This window comes from Pundamilia nyererei, unplaced genomic scaffold (assembly GCF_000239375.1).
Source record: "Pundamilia nyererei isolate P.nyererei 1_Seehausen unplaced genomic scaffold, PunNye1.0 scaffold00107, whole genome shotgun sequence".
Lineage (NCBI taxonomy): Eukaryota > Metazoa > Chordata > Actinopteri > Cichliformes > Cichlidae > Pundamilia > Pundamilia nyererei.
The window spans coordinates 228,364-245,095 of record NW_005187508.1 but is presented as its reverse complement, the minus strand read 5'-3'; the positions used below and the strand labels follow the sequence as shown (position 1 = coordinate 245,095).

Below are 16,732 nucleotides of genomic sequence, written 5' to 3'. Positions count from 1 at the left end.
CGCCCAGCTCTAGCTTATTCATTTCAAGATCTGAACAATGGAGCCTACATTTCATGAATGCATCTGCATCTAGTGCTCACAGAGGCCTCTATAGGAGCCTGAGCATAAAATGAGCGCTCTTATGCACTGGTGACAGAAGCATTGTAGTACAGCTGGCTCATGGGAACAGAGTTGAAACAGGTCATTATGCAAATATGTGGCTTTATTGGTCAGAATGGGAAGCTGATATTATATATTAGTATATTAGTATAATTAGATTAATACAGTAAGTTTTGTTATGGGTGTGGTCTGTGTTTGAGAACCCTGAAGAGTTATGAGAGGCATTATAAAGGCATGAGAAAGGACATACTCCTTATTTTTTTCCATTCTTTAGCCTAAATCCATTCTGCAAACTGTTTCTCTTTTGTCACTGAATTATTCAGAGTTAATCAAAGACGCAGCCCTTTTTCAGAAAAGGCCTTAATCTGTTAAACTGTAGTATCATTAAGTAGAAAATAATGGCTAATCCATGTTTCTTATAGCCAGTCATAAGATAAAAATGAAATCGTCACACGAGAATTTGGAGCCAATAAAATGTTGGCTTTTTTTTTTTTTTCCAAAATAGTTGCCGAGTAATTAACCACTTGTTGAAAAACAACCCTTTGGGAACTTGCAAAAGCTTGGCTGCAACGTTCCTCTTGAATTTCAATCAAATTCACACATCTCTAGTTAATGAATTGTTTTTCTGCACTTTTATCTCTTGAAACGACTTCCTCTTTATGTCTTCACAGTTTGCTGTTATTCACACTAGCTTGTTTCCATTATCTATTGTTTTTTATCACTTGTGATATTTTCTAATCACAATGTGCTACAAAGTGACCCTTTCTAGAAAAGTCTGGTGTGATGATTGGTTTAGGTTCAATGTACACGGCAGATTTTGAGCAAAAGGGGGAAGGGTGTTGAGGAGAGGCGGGTAGTGATGGGGGGGTTAGTCCAGCGTTTGGACATTGCGAGCGCGGGCTGTCGGTATCTGCTGCGGAGGGTTTTAGGAATGCCACACCAGCCAATAGGGAGTATTGTGCAGTGTTGTGTGGAGGGTTATAATGGAAGTGGAGGGAGAACGAGGTCATTGTTCTAACCCTAACTCTGGGGACACTGAGACTCTTTTATGGGGTTACTAAGGCCGTGTTGTAGGGACAGTAGGGGGTATGCTGCTGGGACACAGAGCCCAGTGTGCCCGTGAAGCTGCTCTGTGCCAGGGCAGCCTTAGCTCCTGCAGCTGGACCGTTAGCCTCCCTCTCTCCAATCCTGTCTCTCCAACATGGCTGCTCCCTGATCGGTCCCCAACCACTGTTAGTCAGTCCATCCTCACTTTTACAAAAATATATTTTACTATTGGACAAACTAATGGTTTCTTAAGTGCACATCAGGACACGCCCCAGGGTTGGGTTAATATCCAACTGCCTGTTGTCCTTTCAACAACCTGTAAGAGCAAATATATTTTTAGAGATGTGTAAATGCCTGTAAATTAATAAAAAGCTGGGCATAACATATGATGCTAAAGTACACAGACTTGTTGACATTTAAGGTCTTCTTGTATGACTTTTCCTTATAATATTGCTAAGAATCTCAATAACTGTCAACTCTCAGCTCTAGCTCAACACAACCTAAAAGGAGACTTCACATCTTTTTAAAATTAATTACCTACCAACTGAAATTCTCAGACAACTAAATTAGCAAAATAAAATGACAACAATCACAGACAAAAAAGCAACTGCAAACAGCCAACATAGATTAGTCCAGTCATCCAACCCTAGCAAACCCAAACTCAAATGACTGTTTGTCATGATTTCTTCTTTCAAGTGCCTGTTGAGAAGCACTGTAGTCCAAGTAATGGCAGGCTGTTACTAAAAAAAGAAAAACACCCCCCAAAAAACAGCACCACATGGCAGAGTGTTCCATGTTGCAGGTTTGCTCATGGACGACTCCTCGTTTTTTACAGGAAGAGTGCTTTAAAAGCGTATGGTATTGGATTTATATGTAGATTTGTGGTTATAATTTGCTTAGTGTAGTTTGTAGGAACCCGTGAGTTCTGTTATTTCAGTTGTTGTGCTGATAGTTTTACATCTTTTATTTGAATAGAGCGAGCATTTAAGGTATTGGATGGTCTCTAATTAGGATAGCTAGAATCTTAGGTTCAACATATCAATAGTACTCAAAAGTTGTTGTTTTTTTTGCTTTGTTTTTTTGTAAAAAGGCTTTACTTGGAAAATGATACCATAAAAGGTAATGTTTTAACCTTGTTGTAACTCATAGAGATAATACTATACCTTGCCAGCCTCAAACTTGCAAAGACTGTTAAACATTCAATTAGTAATTATAACTTGGAGCACAGAAATACCCAACTTGGCTTTAAATAATACAGAAGTGCTCAAAAACAAACATTCATGGGTTAATGACGTCTGCTGCAGTCCACCATTATGGATAACTATACTCAAATTTATTGTTACCCTGGTGATTTCACTCTCCTACATGGCCAACTGTAGGCACCAGGGTTGCTTCCAGTAAAGGCAATTCAAATGAAGGGATCTCTTGAAAGGGATCTGTGACATTGCTTCTTGATAGAGGCCTCTGCTGAGTTTTCTTCGAGCAACAAGAAGTCCTGTTTTTCTTAGAAACTTTAAATATATCAAACCTTAGAATTTCAAACTAAAATGTAAGCCTGCTTTAGCATCTACTTGCCAACCAGTTGGAGAATCCACTTTTGTTTTTTTCTCCCACTGACCCGTGGTTGTCAGGTGGTAACTGATTCTGTCTCTTTGGAGCTTTAGCAGTTATCATTTTCACCGTGACAGGCAGCAACCCTCCTGACCATTTAGGAATATACATTTGTTCCTTGCAATTGGTGATTGCCTGTGGTTGCTAACTGGCCTTTACGTATATTACCATCTATGTGAGTTTATATTTTGAATAGGTGAAAATGTGTTATAAAAGACTTGTGTACATATTGAATGTTATTTAGCGTCAGTTTTTCTGGGCTTGGTTGCTGATGATCAGGAATGACTAATGTTGTTTGATTGCACCTATATCAACAGCTCATACACAGAAAAATCTGACAGTAGTACAAAGTTGATACTAAATGGTTGAGGTTGTAGAGTATTACGTTTTTTGTTAATTAACATATAATTTCATTCTAAAAATCAAAGGATCTGAGCTTAGATGCATCTCTACAGAGTTTTCAGGCTGGAATATGTTATTGGGTTTTAGAGCCTCTGTACTTATCAGCCTTCAGACATGATTACCGGTTGTTCTAACATTATTAAAAAAGTAGTTTAGTGTACTGCGTTTTCATATTAAAGTTAGATTGTAGCATTTATTCAGTCTTATACTGTCATCCTACATTTATATGCAAACCTGTCAAAATGGATGTGCACAGTAAACTCTGCTATGTCAGTACAATAAATGCTATCGTCACATAGGCGTGACTGCAAACCTTCGCAGATAACTAAAACAGTGTTTAGAGTTTATGTGACTTAGTCATGCTTTATTGACGCTGATGTCATGTATTTGTTCTTAAGGCTCTAAAAGAAAATCCTGAGTTAAATTGTAAATTGAAGCACTTTCAAATATGAAATACATGTTTTTTTTTCTTTCTTTTTTTTAAAGCTGTACTTTATCCCTCCCTGGTCTTTTTTTCTCATGTTCCTACAGGGTTTTGAAGACTGGGTGAAAGACACAGAAGAGCACGGCTTTGTAGTTGTGTCATTTGGAGCCGGCGTAAAGTACCTTTCCAGTGACATTGCTCACAAACTAGCAGGTGCCCTTGCCAGACTGCCCCAACGTGTTATCTGGAGGTAAAGAATCTACTTTCAATTTAAAAGATGTGAATAGAACTTTCTAAAACCTAAAATTAACAACAGTCTTCAACTAGGCATTTTTTTTTTCTTTTCTGTTTCTTTTTTTGGTTGTTTGTTAAGTTTTATGGAGAAACCTGCAGTGGTGGTAAAACGTGTATGCGCTCTTCCTGATTTTCTGTGTTTCTGTATGTTTGTCTCACTTAAATGCTTCAGATCATCAACCAAATTTAAATATTAGACAAAGATAACGCAAGTTAACGTAGTTTCTAAATGAAGGTGTTATGATATAAATTAACTGCTGTGTATCACATGTTCGGAAAGCCACACCTGTTCTCGATAATCTCGAAATGATTTAAATAAAACCTGCCTGATAAAGTGGAGTAGACCAAAACATTCTCAAAGGTTAATTCAGGAACAAATGAGAAACAAAGTAATTGGGATCTCTCAGTCTGGAAAAGGTTATGAAGCCATTTCTAAAGCTGTGGGACTCCAGCAAACCACAGTGAAAGTCATTATCCACAAATGGTGGAAACATGGAACAATGGTGAACCTTCTCAGGCCGACCAAAATTACAAGAACGGAGCAACGACTCATCTAAGAGGTCACAAAAGACCCCAGAACAACATCCAAAGAACTTTAGGCCTCACTTGCCTCTGTTAAGGTCAGTGGCCATTACTCCACCATAAGAAAGAGACATAACATTTTTTACTAGAGGTCATCTGGTAGATCAAATAAAAGTGCGCCATGAATGCTGAAACTTGTTCGTGCCACAGTAAAACTTGATCAGTTGACAGTGACTTTATAGTTTATGGATGGAAGTACCTTTTTTTTTTCCTTTCTAAATTTAGCCACAAGTAATTCAGCCCGAGTACTGCTCTGATAAACACACTTTTGCATATGTGAATGAGGTGCAGACAATATATGACCATGTGACACAACAGGAGCTACTTCACTTTTAGCCGCAGAACTGCATTTGCAGCATATTCAGTTCTGTTTACTGCTTTCAGGATTAATTAATAACGAGAGGTAGTAGTTTAATGTTACTTTAAAACCATCCATCAACCTTTTAATCATTAACAGGTATATTTGAAAAGCTTGCCATTCATTTACCACATTGACCCACATTTCTATGGATATTTTAACTAAATATGGGATAAAGGATAACTATTTGGTTTAAGGAAATTTTATCACATAATAATACTTTTTTGTTGTGTAATGTGAATCCAGGAGCAAAGTCCTGATTTGCAGTAGATACACTTAACATTACACTGATGGGTATATAATGCAGAACAGGCACCTGCATGTAGAGGGTTGGCAGCTAGTCTGTAGAGGCCTGACTACACAGTTTCCAGTGATGTCATGCAAGTGAACTGTTAACCTTCCATTATGTTTTCCTGTGTGTAAATACAGGTATGTCACTGCATGCTGTCTTTATTAGGTTTTAGGTCAGAGATTTAGGTTTTCTTGTCACATTTTTTGTGTTCGGACTGCAAGTACAGATATTTCAGTGATTAGTCCTCATTTTATTGTAACACTTAAGTCTTAAAAAAAGATAATACCACATTGTGCCATTCCTTTTCTCTCGAGTTGGCCTTTGTATACTATCATCACACGTTTAGATCCCACACGTGGTGAAAAAGAAAAGGCAAGAAGTGCAAGGATAAATTTCAGAGTCACTAATAAATAAATAAATAATTAAAAAAAAGACCTCTGTGCTGACTTTACTGATTATCTTATTGGGATTGTTTTCTTTTCTTTTGGAAAATACAGATTAAACAGATCGCTAAAGCTCAAGGCGAAATAGGACTCCTTTGTTCTTGCCGTGTGCCAGTTTATTCGTGTTAGCTTACTGACCTTCTGTGTCTTAGTAAAATGAGGCCATCGTACATATGCGTGACGTCTTTTATTTAGTTTTGGTGAGAGAGGTGGTAAAGAGGAACAAGTGAACTTACCCATGCAATGTTAAACTGCAAGAATTGACTGTTGTAAAAACTGGGTGGAGGGACCTCAGATGATTCCATTGTGGTTGCAATATTACCTTGATGACTATTTTTAAAAAAAAAGCAAAAAAAAAGCACTGTTTTTGTTGTAATGCGGGTTGTGTTTATGTGTGCAACATTTTATGATACGGATTCATCTCTTTTGTTGCGTATAGTAAAATGAAACAATTTCCCTATTTTCACTTCCCTAATTTTTCATGGTATGATAATCAGGCTTTTTATACAGGAATCTCATCACAGTAGAGAACAAACAAGATCCTCTTTTAAAGGGCACCAGTTATGTGATATTGTATGTTAATGCAGCTTTTAGTTTCCCTTCTAAACTAAGAGGTTAAAAAGGAAGAAGGCTGATGACAGCATCAGGGAGCCAGCCAAATGAATCGTGTCATTGATAATTGGCTCCATGAATGTAAGCTTTGATGGGCAGGACAGTGAATTGGTGCTTTGTTAAAGACAGATGAAAGAGTTTGGGCTGGGGAGGGAAGCAGACAGAGATGGACAGATGGGAGTCATAATGTAGCATGCATATGCTGAATGTGCGGAAATGCCTCCCCACACAAAGAACACACGAGTATTTAGTCAGTGGCATGATCTGCATATTTTTGAGTCTAGGGCATTATTTTCTTTATTGCAGACCAAGAAGAGAATTGAAAATGGTATTTAAGTAATGAATTTTAAATTCAAAATAAAATGCAATGGAATTTGTTTTATTTTTGATATATTTAAAATGAACCAAGAAATTATAAGTATTATTTTTTTTCTGTCTTGGAGGTCAGGGTGCCCCAGAAATAAACATGAGACCTAAGATGATTAAGTTAATGACTTTTGCTTCAGTTTTTAGTTTGTAAACACTACCTTTAAAATGTGCTGTGTACATATAAAGTGGTGGCAAAATTCAGGTAGGCTGGCTCGGTAAACTTTGCATGTCTTGTGGCTCTAGGAAAATGTCAGCTTATTGGAAAGACTTTTGTTATTTAAGTAAACATACTGTTCCAAGCAGTAAGTCACGTGGCACAACCGCAAGGAATTCCACCTGATCAATGATGGTGATGTTCTTTCAAGCTCTATAGGTACTTGCAATTCTTATGTAATTTTGCAACAAAAAATTTATGTATCACTGTTTTATGTCTCGGGCGCTGTAGACAGTCAAAGGGATTCTTGCCAGAAATGTCAGTCAGAAAAAATATGTAATTAATTTTAATGTTTTGCTTCCACCACTTAACATTTTCAATGTCAAAGACATAAAAAAAAAAAGTATATAAAAAATTTTCTATTGACGCTTACATGCAGACATACACAGGCATTTAGAAGAACTTAAACACCTGTAAGTACAAAAGCACTTTTGCTTTTCAGCTTTTGTTGATGCAAATCAAGTTCATTTGTCTAGGTGCTTTCAACCTCAAGGTAATTCTAAATGCTTTGCATAAAACAATAGATCAAGAGTAAGTACAACTGTACGTTGTGTTGTTTTTTTTTGTTTTTTTTTAAACATTTACTTTTTAAGTTGCACAATGTGCAGAACAAAAAAGCCCAGTTAACATCCCTGTCACAACTGCAGATTTGGGGGGCACTGATTTCCATATAGCTAGTTTTTATCATTGAATCAAGAAATATTGTTTTGCACATGTAAACATTGATTAAGTTTATGTAATGGCTTAAAGTCCCCTGGAGATATGGTTTGCAGATTTGTGTTTAAGTTGCATAATTACAGTAAGAATTTTTTTACAAACTTGTTTCTTTTTAATTTTCCTTTTATTTATTAATTTTTGGTTCCCATGATTTAAGTTTGAAGTAGCATGCTGTGGATCGTAATGTCATTTTTGTCTGTACTGAAGTGCAATTGCCATTGCCAGTTGACACAACTTCTCCCTGTTACTTAGATTCAAACCAGTTCAGTACTGTGCCAGAAAGACACACCCACATTTCCAGTCAGTCTAGAAGTATGTTAAAAATTTTCTGAAGTGTGTGTTTTTTTTTTTGTGTTTTTTTTTTCTGATATACGATAACCAAAGGCATTTATAAAACTCATAATAAGCGTATCTACATTTAGATTTTTTACCATGATGTAAGCAACTGCATCGGCAACACTTGAAATTTTAGATCGAACATTATCAACAAAGTAGTTGATTGAGGCCCAAAGAAGCACGAGTGTGAAAGAGAAGTTCAGAATAAATAAATCACTGGTGTATTTCATGTCGTTTTGGCATCACCATTTGGTTAAGCAATATGTCTCCCCTGATCAGTTGGCGATATCACAGAGAGCCAGAAACCACTTGACAAGTGTTTTAGTGACCAGTAATTTACTTCTACACTTTGCACACAGAAACTTGCATAGAGGTAAACGATGTAGATTTATTACCTGAGAGTCAGTCCTAGAGTTTTTTCGTGATATTAAGGTGTGTGTTTGTATTCTGTTCTCCATTTTTCAATACAAACATGGACCATAGCTAACAGATAAGCATAATACAAAATACTGAGGAAATACAGGGTATAGAGGGGTGCTGGGCTCAGCTGTGGCTCACAGATCAGACAATTTAACAATTTGATTGAGTGAGTTTCTGTTCATTACAGATATGATACCAAGGAAAAGGACAAAAGACATTCAAAAGAAGCATGATAAAATCATCAATGTGGAGATGACAGAGCTTCCTCAAACATGATAGCCTCTTTTCGTGCACACAGCTTCACAGTTTGCTTCAAAGTTCAGTTTAGAGTCAGCGACTGTTGCGAGATATTTTTGAGAACAAATACATTCCACTATCTGACCCTTAGACAATGTGACCTCTTGTGTATGCGTACTTCTGTCTTAGATATGGTTAACTGACGATAGGACTCGCACCATTTAACAAAATTAACAAAGACTGGGCCGTTTCATTATCCAGGGGAAGTTACACATTAAGCTAAAGAGAAAAAGATTATCAGTAAAAGAATGTAAACCGAGACGAAGTAAACAAAAAGGTTTTTGAGGCTGGACAAAAAGGGGTGGGAAAAAAACAGAAATAAGATAATGTTACCATGTGCTGCTAAAGGTGTTGGCAGGTGGATTGTAACAACTAAATTTGTTAATATAGGTCAGTGTAGATTCACTGTTGCCGTAGTATCGGTCTCATTTTTCAAAAGATACGATTTTCTATTTTTGTGCATGATTCATTTTGTGTACACGTTTTCTTACAGTTTCGAAATGACCTTGTCTGGCTGGCATTTACTATTATCCTCATTTACATATATCACAGCTCTTAGCAGCTAAAAAAATGCATTGACCAGACTGTCTCTTTAGTTTGTCGGTTATATCGTTTTTTAAAGTTAGTCACTGTGATTTGTCTGGCAGACTAATCCTCGCAATAATGTGAGGGATGAACACAACTCGCATAATCTTTATGGATAACTTCGGATCTCTTAGGACTAAACATCCAAATCTTTGTGTTAAAACACTACATTGTTAAAAAAAAAAAAAAGAATTTGACTGAGCACATTATTGTGGAAATTCACACTAATCATTAAGTGTTCATTAGCAATCAAGGTGAAAACCTGTGCAGTGAGTGTCATTGTACACTCAGTAGTCCCCTTTTGTTCTTTTATATTTTCATAATTTTAATTATTTCCCCCCCAGTGTCTTAGAAGTGTTAAGAAATTATACATTGTAGCAGAAATAATCGCAATTAGTAGATGTGGCACTAGACTGCTTGAGCTACATCACCGACACTGTTTGCCACTGCACCACAGTGCGGAGTTAGTCACTGTGGTTGGAAACAGACTATTTCTGGCCCCACGCTCTACCAACCATGCTCTATATTACTGACCTCATTTAGCATTTGAAAACTGCAATCAAGAGACAGTGTGACATGCAAACACTTGTGTAGTATGAAGAAACTTGGACTTTCTTACTTGATTTTTACTGGTAAAGTCTGGGTAGCACTTTAAAATAATGTCACACTTTATCAAGGTGTTAGCAAGTGCGTTATTCAATCTAATAAATTGTTACTTTGCTTAAAGCACCTCAAGATTTTTTTTTTTCTCAATTGGCTTAAATTTAAGATTTTCTTCTCAAAACTAAAATAAATTGCTTCAATGTTTGTCCTCTGCATTGTTTCCTCCTCCTCAGATTCTCTGGCGTGCCACCCAGTAACCTTGGCAACAACACCAAGCTTGTTGATTGGATGCCTCAGAATGACTTATTAGGTAAGGACATGAGATCATTAAAAAAAACGTAGCATCCAGTTCTTTTATCAACATATTTTGTTTGTGGTGATTCTAGTTAACTAAAACTGCAAATCAGAATACATGTAGTTAAAAAAATCATTGTTCATGTTCATCGAGAAATAAATTTAAAATATATAGAACATGTAATTTTGATCTTGTCTTTGCAAGATTAGTCAAATTTAACAAATATGAGCAGACCTCAGTGCATTTCCTAGAAACGCTAACACTAACATGTATGTGAGTTAACCGTTTCCACAAAGTGTCGTTTGTGTTATAATACCCGTTCAGACCTTCTTAAATTCTAATATGATGAAGAGCCCCCATTACAATAATTCACAATATCAAATATAAAACATTAAAATTACAGAAATGAGTCTGAAAGATGTAAACTCACACTGAAAACTAAATGAAACTAAACTCAAAGAAAATAAAAACAAGATTTTAAAAAACTGTAGGAACTCTTCTGTTATTATATTTACCTTGAAAAAAGTAAGAACGTTAATTTTTTTGTACTACTGCTTGATGACAAGTTTTTACACATCCCTCAGGAGTTGTTGGTTTCACCCTGTGGGTGTGGCTCACTAGGTTTTGTGTAGTATGGATCCCTTCTTCACATACTTATTAACCTCACTAGAAAGAATACACACAGGTTCATTGTGCCTGACAGGGATGAGGAATATGCCACATTCAAAGTCTGACAGCAAGGACTTGATTATGTGATGCTGTTTTGCCTTTTTGCCTGCCGGTCGGACAGTGGTCCCTTTCGTATTATAAAATTAAAAATAACAATGTATGTTTTTCTGTGGTGTTATGGTTACCCACTGCTCTAAGCCATGGTCATAAAATGTTTTCCTTTTTTTTTTTTTTCTGGTTTTCTTTTTGAATGATGTCTGATGTGCTGCTGTTTCAGTTTCTCTAAACTGTTTCTAACCTTAGCAAAACAGCCCCGTCAAAAACTTTATGCCTAACATACCAAAAAAACCACCTGTTGTTTCTTGTCATCTAGGTCACGCTAACACAAGAGCGTTCCTGAGCCATGGGGGCTTGAATAGCATCTATGAGGCCATGTATCATGGTGTGCCGGTGGTGGGTGTACCTCTTTTTGGTGACCATTATGATACTATGACGCGCGTAGCAGCCAAAGGAATGGGAATCATGTTGCACTGGAAATACATGACAGAGGAAGACCTCTTTACAGCCCTGAGCAGCGTCATCACAGACACCAGGTTAGTTTGTCTTGTACTGCTTTGTGTATTATTGCTTTTATCAGTGAGATCTGATAAAAGGCTTTTAGGTTTTAGCTTACCTAAAACCTAAAACCCAAGTCAGAGATAACGGGTATTATGAAGTAGGCTGGGCTCTATGCTTGAGACTCCATTCATATAAAAAGGCGTTTTTCACAGATCATGTGACTGCTGTTCTGCACAAAATGATCCCTCTGAGTGAATGTTATCTGATGGTGCCGATGATGATTAAAAAAACCTGACAAAAATCTTTAATTAACATTAAAAAAATAACAGTAAAATGCAATTGTTGCGATTTAAGACGAGATTAATGCTGCAGAAAACCGTTAATCTGGTGATTTAACACACTGTGGTAAAATAAACATTTTAATTCAGTTTAATTACTGTCAACAGCGCTCTGTGCTGCTGTTTATTTTTAAGATGACAGCCACACATTAGAGCTCTGAAACTTTTAATTGGATACGTTTAAACATTAAATGTTACTGCCTAATATCGGAGGCGTGGAAATCACTTTAGTTAGTTGCCAGTTAACTTTATTGATTGAACAGATATTCTTGGTGTGTATTTTAGTGGCTGCAATTCAAAAATAGCTACAATACAAAAACATTTATATATTTTCTGCACATGTACATTCTGGCATTGCTACCTACAGTTCATTTAGTGTTTTTCATAAAGTATGTTTTAACAACCTGCACACGCATTCTCCCTGCAGAGAGTTTACATTGCTCTTAAAACATGCAATAAAAGAGAGAATTGGTGATTCTTTCGGTGAACCTAACCTCCTGACTAGGTTATGTGTTCAACAGTAGTTACTATGGTGATTTAGCAAGATAAAGAAAGCCACACAGGGAACTCTGACTTCGAGCTTTTCTTAGCGTCGTAGCACACCCCCTGGTGACCTTTCATGATATCAGGTCATTGTGATTTAGGGTGTCTATAATATTTCATATTTTAAGCTATATGTTGATTTGGTTGTGACTGCAGTGTTTGTTCAACAAATCTCCTTCCTCATTTTTTATGCCATCTCACTTTTCCTCTACCTACCAACCTAGGTACCGCCAGCAAGCCCGTTATCTCTCCAATATTCACAAAGATCAACCAGGCCACCCTGTGAGCAGGGCTGTTTACTGGATCGGCTATATTCTCCGTCACAACGGTGCGAGCCACCTGCGCTCAGCTGTATATGAGGTGTCCCTCTACCAGTATTTCCTGCTGGATGTGGTCATTACTGTAGGGGCTGCCATGGCTCTTGCGGTCTTTGCCCTACGCCGGTTGGCACGATTGCTGAGGGGCAGGTCCAGGGACCACAGCAGAGGAGATAACGTCAGAGATGATGGCAGCATGGCCAATGGACATTGCCATAATGAGAACATGGCCAATGGGAAACACAAACGCAATGGCTCCTTGAAAAATGAAAAGAAGATCAATTGATGCTTCGAAAGGTTAGGAGGGATGAGGAAGAAGTTGCCCTACAGACTCAGCTCTAGCTTTTGGTTCACTGGTTTTATGAAAGTTTGGAAAGAAGTCTGTTCTTAGGTCTGCGTCTAGTGGCAACTGCTACTCAGAACAAGCAAGAGGCTGTGGAAAGGATACACAATGCGTCGTGTGAGGACAGAGCAAGACATCGGGTGCTCAAAATCTGTGTGTGTGTGTGTGAATATGGGTGAATGTGTGTGTGTAATGAGGTATATTTAACAAAAACTTTAACAACCACAACAGCAGGTGCAGCAATACATCATTAAATTTGTGAATTCTTTGAGGATGAAACACAGGAAAGACATATTTGGGGACATTATTTCTACCCGTGCGTCTTCTTTCCTGCCTGTTCTCTGTCTTCCTGCCTTCCTTACCAGTGGAAGGATGATGAAGAGGGGGAATCTTGAGCGCCAACCCTCTCATCCTCGAAAAATCAAAACAAAACAAATTAAGATGGCTTTTGAAAGATTTAGCATTAAATGTTTTTAACTGCAGAAGTGTTTGGTGAACTGTAAATAGAGGGTAAAACTATTTATTACTGTACAAATGCATTTTAATGATCAGACTTTTTAACGCGTCTTATTTTTAATTTATTTCATATCTCGGTCGGTGTGACAGCACCATGTACACTCCGAATCCTTAGCCCACATCTGCACTCCACCCTTGTCCTTCATACTCGTGAAACAGACAAACAAAGAAACAGCTGATGGCAGCAGTCAGCGTGAGTATGGCCCAGTCTGCGTGTTCTTTAATTGCATTATCCACAGAATGTACTGTTGTCTTCAGGCTGGCCAGTTTGTTCATGCACTGTTTTCCCTTTTCACAAGGTGGTGCCAACTTGTGACTGCACTTAGCTGTGCGGTCTTTGCATTATCTCTTGACTGACTTTTGTTGTGGTAGAGAGCGACTCTGCCGAACTCTATGTGGCTTGTCCTTGTGAAAAGGTGATCATGTTTTTTTTTTTCTTTCTTTTTTTTTTTTTCTGCAGTAACGATATTACAATATTATGAACAGGCAAAGCAAGATCAGAAAGCTACTTAAGCTCATGTAGTGAGGGGAGGAGTCTGAGCATTACTTACACTCATGATTAGTTGCATCATCAGCCCCATATTTTAATTCTTCAGCCCTCATCTCTCTCTCCTATTTTTTGATGTCATTTCCAGTGCTACACTTCACATTGTACATCATTCAACTATGATTCAGCTGTTAATGATTTGTTAATAAATGTTTTAATTCTAATGTGTTACAGATGTTTTTAAATTATTCTGTTCAGGTAGATTTCCATTCAGCGCTTCACTTCTGTAAATCTTTTAGAAATGCTGTTGAGGTTTATGTGCAAACTTACCTTCTGTAATTATATTAATTCTGAGTGAGTTATTCACATTCTGTACACAGTTACACAGATTTATGGGTACGCAGTGTGCTTGAATACGTGTGCGTGGTTGTTCTGGACTAGGATGGGTGCATGAATGAAGCACAACAGATGTGGTTCACGTGTGGTGTTTGAACAGTGGCACTCACAATATCAAAATATCAATATCAGTTCAAGTGGAGGCTTTGTTTTAATTCAGGGGTCCGAACAAAAACGCTGCATTAACTGTCGAAGTACAACAGTTTAAGCCTGTTTTCTCGGGCTCAAATATAATTGGTAAATAAAATAGTCATTCTTTTAATAAAGGGTTAAAAATTACTTGCACTCAGTAACTACTGATGCCTAGAACCCATGGACATGTCTAAGGTTTTTTTCAGTTATTGTCTTCAGTCTTTAGGTTTGCTTTGGAAGTTAAATGCAGCTTAATCAGGTTGAGATCAGAGGGCCGCTTCAGTGATTGCACAATATTCCAGGTCATTAACTTCAAAAACTGGGTTCATTTCACAACATGCTTTCGGTCATTGTCCGTCTGAACAGTTACCCAGTCAGCTTTGCTGCATTTGGCTAAATATGAGCAGAAAGTATCGATCTGTTGACTTTAGACTGTCCCATCATCAGTAAATACTAGTGACCCAGAGCCACTTGAAACCACTCAAGCCCATTCATTATATTGGCCTTACCGTGTTATGTTATTGATTGTGAGTTGTCCCAAATATCGTGTATCTTTTTTTTCTTTCCATCATTCTGGACATGGTCCGCTCTAAGTTTCAACCTGTTGAAGAGTGCAATTCCAGAAGTGGTCTGACTTTTCTAATAGCTTTTATGAAGTTTGGTTGGTTTCTTCTGGTTTTGGTGTTTTTATTGTATAAAGGGATCATACACCTGTTGCCTTCATTTAGCATCCAGGCTTATTTTCCTCTTCACCAAAACCCTGGTTTTTCTTTGTGTATCTAATGAATTTGCTTTGTTTTGAGACCTTGAATGAGGTCTGTTTCAGTTTTATTGAGATTCCTTTTGACCTCATTTCACAGCTATGGTTTCCAAATGCAAATTCCATGCTTGAAATCTATTTTACCTGCTAAATTTATGGGAAGAGGAACAACAACAACAAAAAAAAAAATCACCCGTTCTTTTCAATTATATCTGAGATCTTGAAAATAAGAAACTGCATTGGAAAAAAAGGTTTTAATTCTTTAGTTGTTCATGCAGTATTTTTGTTTAACCCTTTGATGATTCAATAACTGCACTTGAGCTGAATCTTGAAGAGTCAAGTCAAAACTATCCAAAACTCTGGCCATGACTGTATATGACCTAACTGTTGTCACTATTTCTACTCTTTTAATTTTTGCCACTGTGCCTGCTAATTGTAAATGCAGGTAACAGAGAGGTATTTAAAAGGGAAAAAAGGATTGACATAGTTCAAACTATAGAAATAAACCCCTCATTTACAATGAATAATGATGTGTCAAAGTGATAACTGTCCCTGTGGGGAAATTCTCTTTTGCTGAGTTCAAAGTACAAGGCCAGTCGAAGATCATCTTTAGAGTCTGCAGGGTTTCATTATCCTTCTAATTTGTATTTTAGAAGGTGCTCGTAGGCATAGGAGAAGGGAAAAAAAAATCACGAACGTGGGATCTTTAGTTGATTTATCAAACTACCAAGCTACACATACTGTGCTTCTTCTTGTTCTTCTACCTTTTTTTTTTAATGGATGGAATCATAGCAGAGGGACTGTTTACCAACAACAACAACCTTAATGTAATGGCAACGGAACATTTAACCTAGTCAACGTTGTTAAGAACAAAATGTTCACAAATACTTTAAACTATTTCAGAGAAGTTTCATGACCTTCCTTTCTCTGTGAGCTATAACATCACTTGCACAGCCCAACCCAGCCCATGGTGGGTATGGCTGATGGGCCTGCTAGTGCTACGCAAGCTATGAACAGGATCTGAAGAGAAAATGTTTGTAAAGATGGTTGTTTTTTTGTTTTGTTTTTTTTTTTAGTTTTTTTTAGTTTTTCAGTATTAATAATGTTGTACCCTACATACTTAAATGTCCCAACTTTATGTTTCAGTAAATATAAAGTCGAGTGTATCTGTTCTCGTGATGTCTATATTTTACCTGCTTGAATAACTGATCATTGCTCTGTTTTCTGTAGTGTACTAGCTTGTTCCCTTTGTCCACATCTTTGTCTTTCTCTTTAATTCCTTGTGTATTCTGCCGTCTTTTGCGCCGTCCTTACCTGTCCTCACTTCACTGTAGTTGGTTCGACATTATTTTACTTTCATTTTAAATCTAGGCAAAAAAAAAAAAAAGTCCTCACTTGTTCTGTCATGTGTGTCCATGTTGTAAATAGATTGTAAACAAAATGCTAATGCTGAATAAAAAAAAGCATATTTTGTTTGCAGAGATGACTGAAACTTTTTTCCCGCGCTTCCTACAGTGTCGCATATAATTTCTCGCCAAACTAAAATATACAAGAATAAGAAAAACAAAATCCTATCGTTATAAACTGTTACATGCCCTCGATGCCACTGTGCAGCAGTATTGAACAGAGGAGCGCATGCGATTCATGTTTTTGAGCCCAGACAAGGCTGATGC

At 37.2% G+C, this 16,732-nt stretch overlaps 1 protein-coding gene across 1 annotated transcript in view; it reads left to right on the top strand.

The window, feature by feature from the left end:
- Positions 1 to 16,493, top strand: part of ugt8 (UDP glycosyltransferase 8) — a 23,796-nt gene extending 7,303 nt beyond the window's left edge. Inside the window, exons 3-6 of the mRNA XM_005741079.1 lie at positions 3,691 to 3,833; positions 9,939 to 10,015; positions 11,043 to 11,262; positions 12,333 to 16,493. Coding sequence (XP_005741136.1) covers positions 3,691 to 3,833; positions 9,939 to 10,015; positions 11,043 to 11,262; positions 12,333 to 12,711 — 819 coding nt within the window. The 3' untranslated portion in view covers positions 12,712 to 16,493. The remainder of the gene's footprint in view (positions 1 to 3,690; positions 3,834 to 9,938; positions 10,016 to 11,042; positions 11,263 to 12,332) is intronic.
- The last annotated feature ends 239 nt before the right edge of the window (positions 16,494 to 16,732 follow it).